At 39.4% G+C, this 17,356-nt stretch overlaps 1 protein-coding gene across 3 annotated transcripts in view; it reads left to right on the plus strand.

Moving 5' to 3' along the window:
- sgcd (sarcoglycan, delta (dystrophin-associated glycoprotein)) overlaps positions 1-17,356 on the plus strand; it is a 295,835-nt gene that overhangs the window by 258,464 nt on the left and 20,015 nt on the right. For all 3 annotated transcript variants that reach the window (XM_044222301.1, XM_044222300.1, XM_044222299.1), the window contains one exon: positions 10,429-10,501. In XM_044222301.1, coding sequence (XP_044078236.1) covers positions 10,429-10,501 — 73 coding nt within the window. The remainder of the gene's footprint in view (positions 1-10,428; positions 10,502-17,356) is intronic.

Genomic DNA, 17,356 nt, shown 5'->3' on the forward strand with positions numbered 1-17,356 from the left:
CTCTGTCAGCATATTTAGGCAGAAAAAAATGAAAAAGCAGAAGTTGGGGAGTGATATGACCCAGGGTAAATGATTTATATTCACCTGCAGTTGGGGAGAAATTGTCTGTGGCTTGTCACGTCTTTCCTAGCGGGCTGTAATCCGCCGGCTGCATACTGTATGTGATGAGTCAAACTTCAGTTGAGCAAGAGAGATCCATCTGTCACCAGGCTGCCATTGTTAGCTTCTCTTTCTTCTCTTTTTCTTTTTTTCCTGGCCTGCTCTCTCACATTTTCTTTGCTTTTTTCCATCATTTCGCCGTCTCCCCTTTCTCAGTTTTGCTCCCTCTTTCTTCTATATTCACTACTTACTTTGATCTCTATTCTTTCTTTTTCCTTTCTCTAATCCACTGGCTGCATACACTATTTGACAGCCTAAACTTACTGTTGAGGTGGAGAATTGCCCCCCTTAATAAAAGCTGCTGATTTCCTTATACCATTAAGAGGAGAAAGGGCAAAGCTTCTCAGCAGGGAGTGCTGGCTAGTTGTTAGAGAGGGCTGCTGGCTACACCTCCAGTCTGACTGAAATACTTAAAGGGAAGAATATTATATACTCGGCAGCAGAGAAAATGAGAGTGAACAAATGACTGTGATGACTGAGACGCCAAGTGCACAGTTTTGTGTTGCTGTGTTGAAAAAATGTGAGGCAGAGTTTCTGCTAGAGAACTCCATGTTCCATTTTTCCAACCATAATGTAGTTCCATATGAGTTTGACTTTAGCCATGCTAGTGGCTCTTGGGATGGTGATGTCAGTTTGTCGTCCTTTCAGTCCATCAATCTGTCCAACACGTCTGTCTAGACTGAAATATCTGAACAACTATTGGATCGATATTTCATCTAGCGCAGCCAACCGCTCAAAACTTACAAATGCAACTGGATGCTTACTCAGTTAACATGCAGATTTTTACATCCTAAATCTAACCATGTTGACATGCAAGCTATAAGCATATAAACTAGCTAAATGTTAACATACTAAACATTCTACATGAGCATGTTAACAAGCAAAATGTTACATACTAAACATTGTCAAACTCAGCTGTACATTTGTTTGTATGTAGCATGTTAAGATATTAGTATTGGACAAACGTTACATTTATTTTGCCTCACTAGTGGTAAACATCTAAGAATAGTTAATAGTCCAACCATTTTCTTTAGCTTTACAGGTGAACAAGAGCGCTAGTGTAGCTACAGACTTTAACTCTAGAATGGGTGGCTCAGAGCGAAATAAAACTGCCATGTCTGTCTGCTGATGTTCACAGGGCTTTGTATTTAATTTTGGTTAAAGGCTGCTGGACCAATTTCCAGTCAAAATACAATGCAGAACATGTCTAATTTGTAGGGATAAGACTTTATCCCCAGAGGGAAAATTCACAGAACACTCTGACTGAATTTTCAATTTTAATACAAACATCAAACATGTCATATTGTTAATATTGTTTAGAAATACAACCATGTCATTTTGTTGCCGTGTTTTTATTTCTGTGGCTTCCTTGCCATGTTGATGATGTGTAAAGCATCACTACAGCACGGTTACATACCAGATTTGCCACCCATCTCAAACATTGAGGGATTACATATGGTGTCAGACGAAAAGGTATTTCTTCAAAGCGTTCATATTGAACATTCATACAGGCAGGAATCCATTACTGAAGGTGTACAGTAGATGTACCAACCACTAAAATCATATATTATATTTTATTGTTATTGGAATAACTGGGCACAGTAAACCTGCCTAAGAATCACTTACTACTCTATTTTTGTGTCTACGACAGCAACCTTGTTCTCTCAGAGGTCTCAAAGTCATTCTGGGAAATGTAGCCAATCACCAATTGCAGCCGAGGTGGTTGGGGTTGATTGAGGGAAAGTGGGTACACCATGGTAGTAAATTACAACACTTCATCACAGAACACACCAAACATCACAAATCGGTTTTATCTAACAGCTTGAGAGTGGGATTTTCTCTGACAGGATGAGAGTGGGTTTCATGCAGTTAGACGTCCAGTCAGTTGCCATCATTTCACGATTAGACATCCGAACAGCATCACAGATTCGTAGAGCTTCCGCCTGTAGTATTTTTACCCAGCTGTTAACTTTGACTGAAGTGTTACAGGTCCCATGTGGTTGTGATCATGCTGAACAGTCATCATTTACATCTGTGGATTAAATTGGATTGAATTTCATCAGCAGCTGTCACATGTCAAGGAACTGACCATTTATAGCAAATAGAGTTAACTTTGTCGGGAAAGGTTCTGTTGTTTGAGGGAGCTCTCAAAAAATCAAAATGGAGAAATAACCCCTCTAACATATTTCACATATTTTACATATGTTTTAAACATTAGTCAGCTGGATGCCAAACAGCAGTTATAGTTAAACATGAATGAAGCAGCTGATGCCAGCATGCAACTTCAGCGCTCTGTCTGAACTAATGCTACACATCTTAGTTCAGTGGTGACTTGGTTTAAAAAGACAAGACTGTTGGTCTTTATGAAACCTAGAATGAACATTGTGGCAGTAAAAATAAAAAGGTCTCTGGAATTTTTCCATTCTTACCGCAGCTCTCAGATTTTAATTCCTAATGCAGGATACATGTATAAATGACATTTTCTATGATGGCCTACTACATCTGTGCAGTAGTATCTCACCTCTTTGACTTCTACCAACCACGCTACCATTGTTGACAGAAAAGATGTGGGGTCGGAAGCGTGTATTTATGCAACCACTGTATAGAGTCATTTCCAGAAACATTTGGGATATTTATTATTCTTATTTTGTACTACTATGAAAATTATTACCTTATGTAATGCGCATTGAGGTTCACGGTATCCCCTAAATGAATAATTTCATGTAATAACTCAACATAGTAGTAGTAGTTGTTGTTGTAGCAGTGGTAGTAGCAGTTAAAACAAAAGTATATCCAGTAATCCTTCACTATGTAATATCATGAGCCAAAGTTAATTAAAGTAAAAAATACAAGGAAACATTAAAAATGACAGCAAAACAATGTAGCATTATAGACCGAAATGCATCAAGATAAACGCATGATTTTGGTTTTTGGTTATTGCTGCTCGTGTCCACGGCCATCACCAATCACTGAAATTATTCCTGGAGGGAGTTTCTTCTGTGCCTCGTGTGTCTCTGTATTTCATCACCTCTGAGATACTTCAGGCCACAACTGATGATATCTGCCCTTGGTCTACTACCTCATAAACACAAACACACACACAAACACTGATACACACGCTTTCATATACAGTACACAGATACACATGCGCAAACAGACACATTCATCTTTAACGGCATCATTTATTTTCTCACCTGACCCCCCCACCGGTCCATGAACGTGTCAGCGCTGTGACGTATTGCTGCTGTCTGCTCAGTATTCATGTGGAGCCTGTGATCAGAAAATCTGATAGATCAAGTCTTATTCACAGAGGTGCACATGAATGGAGTCGTCACGCTCTGCTGAATACAAATAAAGACAGCAGGGCAAAAATATAAACATCTGCAGTGTCCCATTGTCAATAATCTGTGACATTTAATGTGAGTAAATGGCTGGTCTTCAAACTCTTCATTAATGTCTAACACACAACTAGAGTCTGACCGATACTGGATTTTTTGGGCTGATACTGATATCAATATTTGAGAAATTCAAAAATCTGTTGACAATCTATCAGCCAATATTAATTTTATATAAACCTAACATACACAAACTGATAAGGAGCCCTTAAAATAGTTTTTTTTTGAGATGTACACTGAGCGGGATATACAGATAGACAATATCAGCAATATCTTAATATTGGCCGATATATGGTAAATGGTAAATGGACTGTACTTGTATAGCGCCTTTCTATTCTTCCGACCACTCAAAGCGCTTCACACACTACATATCACATTCACACACCGATGGCAGATGCTAACTGCAGATGCTAACTGTTCATCAATCCAAAGAAACTAACTGATCATTTCACACACACTCACACACCGGAGGCACAGCCCTCGGGAGCAATTTGGGGTTCAGTGTCTTGCCAAGGGACACTTCGACATGTGGGCTGGGGGAAGCCGGGATTTACCACCGCCGCCCATATATCTGTCCAGTGATTTATCACTCTAGCTCTACGCAGTCTATATCCAGCCTTTACTACAAAATAGCCTCTAAACAAGAAGAAAGTAATGTGTTTTACATTTTCAAATACAGTGCAGAAGAAGGAAGGGTTCTATCCGGTGTTCAGGATGGTTCTAGAAGTAGATATCAGATTTGTTTTGTTTGTAGACAGATGACGGGCCAAGTATTTACAACACATGGATGGACACAAAAGTCTCTGTACAATCAGTAGAAACACTTGATAAAAAAATCAAAGTCAAATGTACTATACTTTGTACAAAAACAAGTTTAGAAGAAACTACAACTACAAGTGCAAGAAAACACTAGAAGCATCCAACCCCCAATCTTAAAACATTGCGGTGCCTTAAAGTTCCAGCTAGTCCTTATGATTTCAGTCCTGGTTGATTTTCCCCTGGAGTTCTGCAGGCAGACGTATAACATAATAAGACAGTGCACCCTCATGTTGAACTTAGTCAATAATCAGCTTTTTTTTTCAACAAGCATACCATGATGTGATTTGTTGAGTTGGCTGCCTTGCCGAGGAGTTGGAGGTGTGCGCTCTGTGGCCTGCAGCTCTTTATCTAACGGCTCACTGTGGCTGATCCTTTTTGTTCCATTCCTCCCATGCAAAAATTTAAAAAGATCTGATGACAAAAAACTCAGAAACTACCTTGTCGAGTTTTAAAGATAGATCACTGTCAGTGTTTACCTCAGTGACCAATACACTGTTTTTCTTGAGGCTGCTTCACATTAAAAGCCACCATACGTTTCAGAGCAGTTACTTAATACAGCTCTAAAACGTCTGTAGGGGAGCCATCAGTTAACCGTGAGGCTGATATCAATGAGATACAATTATGAACAGTATTGTTGGAGACACTGCATGCATCGCTTCTTGTGAATTGTGCGTAGGTAGGTCATTTAAATCCTGCAGTGGAATAGCAGAGTCCACCAGAAACAATAAAACTACCGTACAAAGAGGTAATTACTGAATGTCAGTACATTACATGGATATTAATAGTTTCAAAAACTGGATTTGATTTCATGAAAATCTTCAAGATTAAATAGCAGAGTGAAGTTAGAGGTTATTTGTTGAACTAATTTCAGCAAATTTAATAACTTCCCTTATGGATTTTTGTGACAAATAACAGCAACATAGTGCTGTGTTTTGTTCTTGATTACAGTCATAAAGCATTCTTAATATGCCACAGTTTTGGATTTTGCAACTCTGAGTTTTATCTCCGAAATGGTTGCTGAGATTCATGGGTACTATTTTGTGGATCTACGAAGGGCCAAGGCACCAGTGACCCCAGTTTCCATCAAGGGGGTCAGTGTGGACATGGTAGAGGACTACAAGTACCTGGGAGTACACATGGACAACAAACTGGACTGGGCTAAGAACACTCAAGCTGTTTACAGGAAGGGCCAGAGCCGCCTCTGTTTCCTGAGGAGGCTGAGGTCCTTCAACATCTGCCGGACAATGCTGAGGATGTTTTATGAGTCTGTGGTGGCCAGTGCTGTCCTGTATGCTGTTGCATGCTGGGGCAGCAGGCTGAGGGCAGCAGGCTGAGGGTAGCAGGCTGAGGGTAGCAGGCTGAGGGCAGCAGGCTGAGGGCAGCAGGCTGAGGGTAGCGGACGCCAACAGACTCAACAAACTGATCTGTAAGGCCGGTGACATTGTGGGGGTGGAGCTGGACTCTCTGGCGGTGGTGTCAGAGAGGAGGATGCTGGGTAAACTACACGCCATCTTGGACAGCGTCTCCCACCCGCTCCATGACGTGCTGGTCAAACAAAGGAGCACCTTCAGCGGAAGACTCATCTCCCCACAATGCCCCACAGAGCGCCACAGGAAGTCATTCCTGCCTGTGGCCATCAGACTCTTTAACTCCTCCCTCTAAGTGTCAGTCTGTATGACCCGAAGTCACTAAACTGGACATCGATCATCAACATCTCTGCAATACTTGACATAATTGTGCAATATTCTGTGTTAATACTGCTGTGCAATATACTCTTTTAAATTCCCTGTTTATATTGATATTCATTCATACCTCTATTACTGCAGTGCAATATCCTCCGTCTCATTATAATCTTAATAAGCTACACTTAACTTGACAGTTCATGCACTATTACTTTATACCATATTATTATCATCACCCGGTAAACCCACTTTGTACTTCACACTTATTTTATTTTATACTTATACCCACTTGGTACTTAATTTATTTTCTGACCTGTATTATAATGTGTTATATTTTTTGCTTAGTACTTCTCTTCCTGTGTGCACTGACGTGATAGTGCTGCTTTAGCAAAAGAGTTTCCCCTCGGGGATCAATAAAGTGTTTCTGATTCTGATTCTGATTTACGCACCAAACTACACATTAAACATATTGCTCAGAAATAAAGCTGAATCATATATCACTGATGGCCCTAAAATAATAATATATTTCTTAATTATCCAGGAGACTGTTGTGTTTCTGTGTTGAGGAATATTAAAGTTATCATTAAAAATAAACTAAGTTTTAAGTTTCAAATGCAAATTCAAAAAAACTCCAGAACCATCGGCCCAACCCATTTGAAATTAAAAAGTATATATACATTAAAAGAAAAAGAAAGAAACAATTTTCTACACACTGGTGACTGTGGTGAATACATCACTGTGTTTGAACTTTCTATATGGGTGACAAAAAGGTGGTATGAATAAAATAAAATGACACCGTTTTTTTTCCTTTAAACTAGCGAGTTAAGGCAGAGTGACAGCCCGAAGCAAAGTAAAGAGCTTTTTGTTCTTTTTATTCTGACTGAGAGCTGGGATTTCTAATGTGAGGCTTCTGTTTTATCTTCACTCACTTTACTGCAGGAAAGAGGCAGTGACATGCACCGAGGCTTCCACTTCCCTTTACATCCTCCTCTCTGTATTCTGGCTCTAACTGACTGAGCAGTAGGTATTTAAATGTCACCGGAGCTTTCATGAGCTACTGGAATAAGAGATGTTTTTCTTTTATAAGCCCCCAGTTTTGTTTTGCTTCTCAGAAAACCTGAAAAATGAACCTTTAAAATTTTGATTCAGAATAATATAGCACTTTTTGACATTTATTTCCAAACAGCAATTATTGGTTGCAGTATTTTGTGACATACTCGACTGGTGAAATTACTCAGTAATTACCAAATATTCAATGCCATAGCTTGTATTACACATATTTTACTTAGTTATTGTTGATGTGTATTTTTAAGGATTAACCAGAAAGTATAAAAGTTTCAGTACTGAATTTCATCTTGTCATATACAAGCAAAATTTCAACAAAAGTTTAATCCATTTGGGTAAAAAAAGAAGAAGAGGAGAACAGAAGTGGCTCCACCTGTAGCAGTCATTAAGAGGAGAGTTATCTATCCCACATGGGCGAGCCGAAGCTCCACTTTGCATAAAGATATTTCATTTCCCTGACTTTTTGACAGGTTGAGTTGTGTTATGTAGAGCTCCCTGGAGGAACGAGAGTGTCGTAAATATCTCCAGACATCAGGGAAACTCAACCATTAAACGCCTGTTTAATAGAAATATACTTGTCAAACTTGTCCTGCCACAACTGCAACTGCTTCAACATAAATGAATGAATAAGAGAAAGTTGCTCATTTTAGGTACACATCACACTAAATGGTGCTGAACGTTCCTAGCTACAGAAAGTTTCCTCTTTGCACAAAGCTGCTGCCATGAAACAATGTTTATATTATTGAGTTGGTGTTGTATTTAATTTAGTTGATGTTGCTGTGCGCTTGATAAACTTGGTTTCGTCTGAAAAATTATCAGCACTGCAAACTGCAGAGTAATGCAAACTATCATCTCTGGTGTAATTGGATTGTTTAAATTTGTTGGTGACTTGACTGGATCCTCATTAATTCGCCACCATCAGAATTTGCATTTAAAAGTCCCTTATCATTGTATTTTTACTGATGGTAAGCTGGTCTTAGTGACTTAGGAGTCCTCTGGACTTCCCCTAACGGCCCCTAAGACTTGGAAGCTACTTTTAGTGCTAAAATGCTTTGTGAATTATTGTATTCATGTTGTTATTTTCATATTCCGCTTGCTGTCGGTATTGAGTTATCCTGAGATTTTGTGATGAGTTGTATTTATAGAGTTTCCTCAGTAGCCTGACAACCATTCTAAATTGCCATTTCATTTCACTCCAGTATTCAGTCTGACATGATGATCATGTTAGTTGTTCCCTGTTTGTTGTTATTGTGTTTGATTTTGCCCCAACCAATCAGCAGTGAGTGACGTATCCATCCAGTTGACAGCAGTTAACATTTGTCATGTCGCCCAGAAGAAATATGTCAATTAATGAGTTATTATTTCTGTAAGTCAATTTACGACTGCGTGATGACCGATGATTGCCTTTCATCATACTTTTGCCCTGATGAAGTATAATTAAATGTTGTGTGCATTATGCAGTGTGATTGTTTCTTCCTATTTAATTTTTTGGCCTTCGTGCACCTTAGCATTGTGTCAGGAGTGCAAAAGACAATAAAATCTGATATTAACCAGCTAAAAAAAGCAGTTTTTTCTACTTGCATATCCTAACTAAACATTAATAAGTTATTCTCAGGGTGACAGGCAATTTGAACTCCTTGAAACTCGTTTACAAGCTGGAATCTGTCAAATGTAGAGATATCAATGCTGAACATCCATATAAAACTCTAGCACCGTACTATTCAGTCATCAAATATTGATTTTTGTTGTCAACATGGAAGGCTGAACAATCAAACTCCACTGTCACTAGAAAATGAATGTTATTCCCTGTTGTAAGCAGGGTGGTTTGATGTCCCATATCGAAGACGCCAAAGGTTTGACAGTGGGCCCCCGCCTGTACACACACACTTCATCAAATGCTAACAAATATGCATTTGACAAGATTGGAACTTTTTTCTTCATCTAACTTACCAGTGAAAACTTAAATGTGTGTCACAAAGTGAGAGGTGTTTGGATTCCCAGCAGTGCCTCAAAATGCTTTGAAACACATTTAGTCATGGCCATTGATCTGCACCTGATGTCATGTTGATCTGATGTACCTGAATGCTTCAGTTTACTCTAGCTGAGCTGCCATATTGGCAGTACAGTCAATCAGAGCCTCAGGGTGAGGGCCAGCTGAGTTTCCCTTTGTATTTTTAATGCTGTAAGCTTGTACTTCATCACAAACAAGCAATGGAATGTAAGTCATACTTCAGGTGATTTAGGAACTGATGATTTCTTTCTACGATTTTTCTTTATTCTCATCTGTGTTTGGCTGATGATTAGCATCTAACGTTAACCATACCCGACCAGAGATGCAAGAAGCAATTATGATAAAATTGCGGCTTTTATGGAGCATTGACAGGACAGTGGCGTATCCGGATGTGTTGACATACATTGAGACGCTGCCAGTGTGTGTTGCCCTTAAGTCCTTGTTAGCACATTATGATTCTGCTAATAGCTGTGTAGTACTTTGTTGTATACTGCAGTTCTGTTCTTCTGTAATCGGAGTGCTTTGTTGCACGGCTACTTTGTAGTTCTTAGTTTCGGTTTCTGTACATTGTAATTCTACTACTGCTACTTATTTCTACTCTGTACATGCAACACATATTGCCTGTCTGCCCATCCGTGCCGTATTCTGTATATATTTTAAAGCCTTCTGAGAGAAACGCGGAATTCTGGGTTATATAAATAAACTTGACTTTGACTTAGCATGTTAGCATATTAACATCAAAGTTAGCATTTTCCTTAGGTGAAAGGACTCCATTGTTGTATATTAGAGTCTTATAGTTGGTTGCTTGTAAGTTAAAAAAACTGTACTGGACCAAATGTTGTTTGAAAAATACACACACTGTATCACAGAACATTGTCCTGTTGCTTCTTATTGTGGACCCTTATTGAGAGTCATCTCACTGCAAGATTTAAATCCAGTCTTCCAAACAGCAAAAGACTGGCTGCTGTTTTTGAGTTCATGTTTTTCTGAACTCTCGATACTGCTCTGAGCTGCTGTAGCAGCAGCTTTAAATTTGTTCTTGTTTTCCCTTCATGATGAAATAATATTTTTAGTTTAAAATACTGTCATTATATTCCATCAGAGTATTCTTCCCTATCAAATGTGTGTGAGTCTATGTTATCAGTGAGGCGAAGCGAGCTGAGAGGCATCGTGTGCACCGACTGGAGCCGTATAGATCGGCTGAGTCTCAGAGATTATGTCCATTGATCGGACAGGAGGGGTTTGTGGTTTTAATTGATGGCGACCTCCTGTCTGATGTTGTGTTCTGTGATTTCAGGGGCCGAAGGAGCCGTGTTCAGCAAATCAGTGGAGACGCCACATGTCAGGGCCGAGCCGTTCAAAGAGCTGAGGTGAGTCTGTTTTTTATCATAGCACACGACAAATACATGGATATGTGCAGTAAATGAATACATATGTGAGAGTGCACACGTGCGTAAACTGGCAGAAACAAGTGCACATAACGTATAAACAGCCATGAGGAAGTTATCCTGCATCTGTCACTGCAGTGCAATAAAACATACCAAAGCCTCCAGAGTCAAATCACTCACTTTAGCGCACACATACACATATGCACCAGCATTCAGATATATTCAAACATTTCTACCTTACTCTCTACCGTACAGTATTTCTGTGTGATCTGAGTAGAGCTGTAACGATTTGTCCATCGACAGAAACTTACCATTCAAAGACGAAAAATCAGCAAGCGAGTCCAGTCTAGTGTGATATGATTCAAGCAGCCAATTAAATACATATTCAGGCCTGTCCTGTTCATTTTTTTAATCTGTTTACAGAAATAATCTAGTCAAAAAAAAAGGATTCACACATATTTACACTTGCCAAATGATACACATACACAGTGCAGACTAATAATCCAGTACCAACCACAGAAACACCACATCTTGATTTTTCTGCCAATATTTGAATTTATGATGCATGGTTAATTGATGAATCATCTATGCTTTACTAATTGCTTTTAAACCCAGTTTGATTCATCAAATGCATTTATTAGCGCTTTTTCTTCAAATAATTTTGCCCAAAGAAAAGTGTCCAAAATGGATTTAGGAACTATGGGTTCATTTCAACATTTACTTTTTATGCAATTTTTAATATCATGCAAATTGTAATTGCATGTGTTTGAGCCCTGAGGTCACAATACTTCCACAACTTACTCAAGTGCATAAAAGATCTTGCCATCTTTCAATTGACTGGGGAGAGAAAAGATAAAAACCAGGTAAAGAGACAGGATTTAGATGTAGAAATCTATGAAGAGGTGGAAAGCGCACTTTTCCATGGGCAATTAGCACTCCTGTCCAGTAATGTCTGTCTGTAGGAGCCTGAATCAGTGCTGTGTTCAGTAATCTTAGACATCAATGGGCAGACATCCATCTTTGGCAACAGATGCCTCATCACTCCCCATCTTCCTTTTTCTCTTTATCAGTCCCTCTCCATTTCCAAGTCAATACTCAGAGGTTCATCGAAATCAACAAACATCAGAGCAACATATCCTGTATCAGGGGAAATGAACAGGAGATGCACAAGATGTGAGAGAGGACTAAAGAGAAGCAGAGAAAGATTTGGCCAAAAAGAGATGTGGTAAAGAAGAACTTTTGAGACAGACACCCAAAGAAGTGAGGGGGGAAATATGTGAGGAAGAGGAGAAGAGGTGAAAACATTTTCAGCCATTCAGCCATATTTTGGTGAAACAATGACTATGTCTGACAAATTTCTAAGGGTGTTTGTTAGTCCTCCAAAAAATAACTAATTTGTCATTGCCCCCCAAGACACATAAACAAGTTTTTTGACGTGACACGGTGATGGTTAAGGTTTGGTTAGGGTTAGGCCCTAAAACGACTTGGTTAGGCTTTGGGCAAGACAAGAGTACTTTGTTACGATAAGGGGAGCTTTGTGGTCAGGGTTAAATTAATACCCACTTGGTTAAGGTTGGGGAAACATCAGGTTAATGGTTAAAAGAAAGCAAAGTGGACTTTTGTCAGTAGAAAATGAGAAGCAAACTGGTGATGTGTCATAAATCCGATGAGCACAGACATATGTACAACTGATGCTGTCGTTTTTCTTTGGAGAACTGTCTCGTTTATTTTCTCTTATCCAGTTTCACCAATTACAGATCAACCAAATTAACAATGCATGTAGTCAAAAACTGTATGCTTCATCCATCACTTACACCTGACCCTAATTACAATCCTTAAAGCTGCATTATTTCATATTTTTTATAACAACAAGTTGAGTGAAAGTGGTTACTCATAGTGATGAATCCACAGAGTATCACCAACTGTGCAGCTCTACAGAGCTTTTTAGCCTCCGGTGGCTCATTGTTTTGGTTTTTATGGTACATTTACTGTATGGTTCACTCTCAGGACTCTGTCAGCCTTGTTTCCAGCAGCAGCAGGAAGCTGTTTTCAGCAGTAAAGCTCTGATAAACCCACTGTACACTACCTGGCCAGTTAGAGACTAGCTTGTGAAAAAAGTGTAAAATCTAGCAGCTAAATAGACAGGTATTTAGGAGTTGGTGGAGACCAAACTCCTAAAAGGAGAGTGAATATTGGACTTCATCGGGTGGACACACACAATACCAATGAGATAATAATGTTGCTCTGTATCTGCTAGATGTGTAAAAAGGCAACAGTTTGGTAGCATGTCAACTTATAAGGTGATAATATATCAGAGCTGTGTTTCTGTCAGCTAAATGTTCAGTTCCTCTGCCAAAGGGGCCAAAATAATCCATGCAGACCACAGTCTACATTCGCCATGGAGAACAAATTACAAACACCTGTCGAGCCTCAGAGTTTGATAATCAAAAGATCTTGGGTGGACTATCACTTTAAGGCGGACAGGTATCACAAGTTATCAGCTCCCTGACAGCCATCAATCACATTCAACTCTGACTGACTGTGTGTGGCTGCATCCTCCCTCGTTCTCCTCAGCTGAGTACATGTCCTGTGTGTGTGTGTGTGTGTGTGTGTGTGTGTGTGTGTGTGTGTGTGTTGCTGTGTGTGGACAGCCATGGATGTCTCCTTGGTGTAAATGTCTTGTTTATCATCTTTCTCCCACCTGTGCTGTCAGATGTGATGACAGTCAATCAGTGCAGAGAGAGAGAGAGAGAGAGAGAGAGAGAGGGATGTTTATAACAGGACAGAAAATGAGAGAAAGAAAATAGGACAAGGAGAGAGAGCTGTGAAACAGAAAAATGAAATCTATATTTGTCAGCATACTTATCATGGTATAAATGTCGAACCCCTTGACTTTTTCTACTTACTAATTCAAATTCTTATTAACCATGCACACATGTGTTTTCTTTATCTTCTCTTCTCTTCTTCTTTCTTCTTATCCATCACTCTCATGTTGCACCTGTTAAGTTTGGTAACCTCGTGTAATTCCCAGCACAGATCCACCCAGCTCCAACCTCTAGTCGAATCGATCAGAATAACTAGAAACACCTGTGAGGGTGTGCAGGAGCTTTAATGCCTGAAACAACAGCAGGTGACAACAAGGTTTTTATACAGTGAAAGCAGTGAGTCTGCCCTTTTTGTCCAAAACAACTACTGTTCTGATTCTGAAAGGCAAAGATACAAATGTATCTACTAATAGCCGTGTCAAAACAGCAGATTCACAAATGGCCATGTGGAAGAACACGGAAGAGCTTCTACCCTCATGCCACTAGAACCCTAAATGAGGACACTGCCTAAGATTGGCCATCCCAGCACACACTAACATTTTGTTCCAATGCTTTCAGTAGGGTGTTGTTCTTACACTGGAGCAAAGGTTGTAGGGAAGACACCCATAACCAAGACCTTTTCTTAACCTCAACAGAGTGCTTAAGTTACCTAAACCTAACCATATTGAACTCACCATAGATGTGCTTTATGTCTGTATCCACAAAAATCAGTGGCAGTGCAGAACATTTTGCAGTTCCATTCAATATCAACGTTCTTCTCTATACATTGATTTTGTTTTTTAAAGAAATATGTGCATTACATTTACCTCAAAACATATTTAGCTATATATAGCTAAAGAATTTGATTTGATTAGATTTGATGCCACCAACACATGCAGCTGTGTTTTGGCCCTGCGTACTTGGAACACCATAAACACCCTAGCAACCTACCCAAACACTGAAACAACAGCAGTCATAAAGCTTTGTCCTAAAAAGCAGCAGTGGCTGTTTTGTGACCGGCCTTTCTATCTACGTGGCACACTGACATTCTTTGATCTGAACTGAAAGAGAAGCAGAGAGGGAAAGTGTTAGAAAGAACAAAGTGAAAATAAGAAAATCTAGAAAGAGGGAAAAATAGGATAGAGAAGGACAAATATCTAATAACAGTATTTCAGTGGTGTGTGCACCGAGATGAACTGCGATTCATCAATCACTGCTGCTTTCCTTTCAAAATCATCATTTCAAATAATAAAAAAGTGAAAAAAAGTCCCGTCAGTGGTGCACAGATCATTTCTGACAGTTAGAGTCTACGCCGATGTATTTTTTCCTTTTCTCTTCCCCCGTGTTTATGCATTCTTGGTGACAACCAGCCAATTGAGAATGAAATATGGCACAAACTATCCAATTATGTCAGAAAAGGGAAGTGAGCTCGCTGGAGCATGGCTAAAATCTAATCTTACTCTAATCTCTCCCAACCCCTTGGCAGGTAGCAATCGAGGATTCAAACCCTATTTCGAGATATCATATTAACCCCAACACACACACAAACACACACAGCTGTCAGTTTTTTATCGAAACTGTAAGCGTCATATAATAATGCCTTGTCAACAGGATGTGTCCATGCATCAGACGAACGCCTTTGTTAAAGTAAAAAGATAGCGTGGGTGAATTTTATAGTGCACCTTGATTTATGTCCTGACCCATTCAGAGCACAGATAACAGGAATAAATATGAAGCAATAAGAAGGAAAGTGAATGTGAGACGGGAAGAAAAAAAGCTACGGAAACAGCAGCGAGAAGAATTGTGAGATTTATTTTTTTCTTAAGGTGAAATGAGAGGAGTGAAGTGGCTCCCTTCCTGCAGGAGCTGAGAAGCTGAAAGTTTCACATCAAGAAAAGTTTGATAGACTCATATTAGACTCACAGAACCTCAATCTGGTGAAGTTTGTCCCACGGCTCTTCCTGTATGGACAGGGTTTAGTGCTCTGCCATTTTCCCTCTACATGGTAACATTAAGGTGCTGAGATTGAAACTGCGCTGACACACGAAAACACACAGCAGGTTATTAAATTCAATATCATCCGACACAAGTGCAAAATGTTCACAACGTGTTTTTATAGTACAGCATAAAATCATAATGCTCATTTCCTATTTCAATAAGTGTTTTGTTATTATTATCATTAGTAGTAGCAGTAGTAGTATTTCATATTATTTTACTATTTCAGGGTAAATCTGGAATATTGGTAACTAAAGAAGAACAATAAACTTTTGGCTAACTCTGGCACATCTACAGTAATGTTTATCATGTGAATGTTCCCTGTTAAGTAAACCAGTAATTAAACAGAAAAATAGTCCAAAACAACTAAACTGAACTCAAAGGTTGTGTTGGTTTTCACAGTGAATCATTTAGAGTGTGAAATTGAATTTCTTCTCTATAAATTGCTGCTTTGAATGACAGTATAAGTTTTCACCGTGAAACAAACTCTTACTTTTTGATTTAAAATAATAAGCAAACAAAAAAAGCCAACAGGGAAATTTCATGATATGTTAAATTGTCAAAGGCAAGAAAAGGTCATGACCACAGAAATGTGTCAAAGAAAAGCTAAAAAAACATGTTTGAAATAACTTCACTTCACAGTTCATTCTTCTCCTTGGAAACAGCAGTTTCAGACAGACAGAACTATCTTCGCTATGGTCAACTTACTCACTTGTTCTGGAGCTTTCAAGCATATCACACAAGCTTCATCAACCGATGCTCAGTTCTCTTGGAGCTGTTCACACTCTCCATTATTCTACAGTTTATCACTGTTCCATGACAGCTGAGCAAACTTGTGTTATGGCTGAAAGTTCAAGAACAAACAAGCGAGTTAGTGGGCCTTGAATGAGGATTGTTTTGTAAACTTATGACAGTTCATGAGTCTCCAGTCTCCTCTCCTCTCTCACCTTACTCTCATTTGCTCTCCTCTCATCTTCCCTCTTCATCCTCAACCTGCCCTCGCTTCCCCTCCACCCTTCTCTTCTTCTCGCCTCAGTTACATTTATCTTGCTTTTTTCCCAACTTCACCCTCCTTTCCAAGCCATCTTCTAATCTTCTTTCTTCTGTCATCCCTTGGCCCTTCGTTCTTCTTTGATTCTCCTCACTTGTTGTCCTTCTTTTTGTTTTATTGTGCACACTTTGCTTTTTCCATATTAATCTCTGACCCTAAACTTCACTTTAGTCTCTCAGTTCGACCTTTTTATTTGATTTATCATAGCATTGAAAAAACCAACACATTCATAATGAAAAATAATGGGCAGCATATTACATCACAAAAGATATCACAGCTCAAGGTGGCCTGTACCATTAGCACCTCTGAGCATTATCAGAACAAGAAAGAAAAAACAGAATAAATACGTGGAAAATTAAGATACCATATCCATGCCCCTTCTTTTCATCTTCTTACTCTCCCCTTCCCTTTCTCTAATTTCACAGCCACTCCTTCCTTTTTCCTCCTCTCTACCCTCGTTATCAGCTTACACTGATGTCAGGAATTGAGAGGATGGTCTGTTCCACAGCGAGTGAGAGTGTTTAGGTCATCTTCCTAGCTGTTTACAAAGCCCTGCGAAGGAATCAGCTGCACTCGTATCAGCCCAGATTGCCATTTAACCTATGATTTGCTGCATTGCACAATGGCAGCCCATTTCTACCCACTGTAGCTTAAATATTTATCACCCCAAACTGTTCTGACTGCTGTGTTCACACCATAGAAGAACAGTTGCAGATCATTTGAAGAGGGCATCGTCACCAAGGACAAAGGAGTCACATGTAGAGCAGAAGGAGAGTATGTAAGCTGCCCACAAGTTTACAATTTCTGTCATGTCAAAAACCTCCAATCATTTCCGTTGTTATCTGATGGCGGGCGATATGAGGAGGAAGTGTGAAAAGTTATTAACCTTTGATCCTAGTGGCAGATAGGAAATGCTGCCAAGAAAAGAGACAGAAAGGATAAGAGGATGTGCAAAAGTGGAGAAAACAAGAAAGGGAACAAGATGGA

Source organism: Siniperca chuatsi, linkage group LG14 (assembly GCF_020085105.1).
Source record: "Siniperca chuatsi isolate FFG_IHB_CAS linkage group LG14, ASM2008510v1, whole genome shotgun sequence".
Taxonomy (NCBI): domain Eukaryota; kingdom Metazoa; phylum Chordata; class Actinopteri; order Centrarchiformes; family Sinipercidae; genus Siniperca; species Siniperca chuatsi.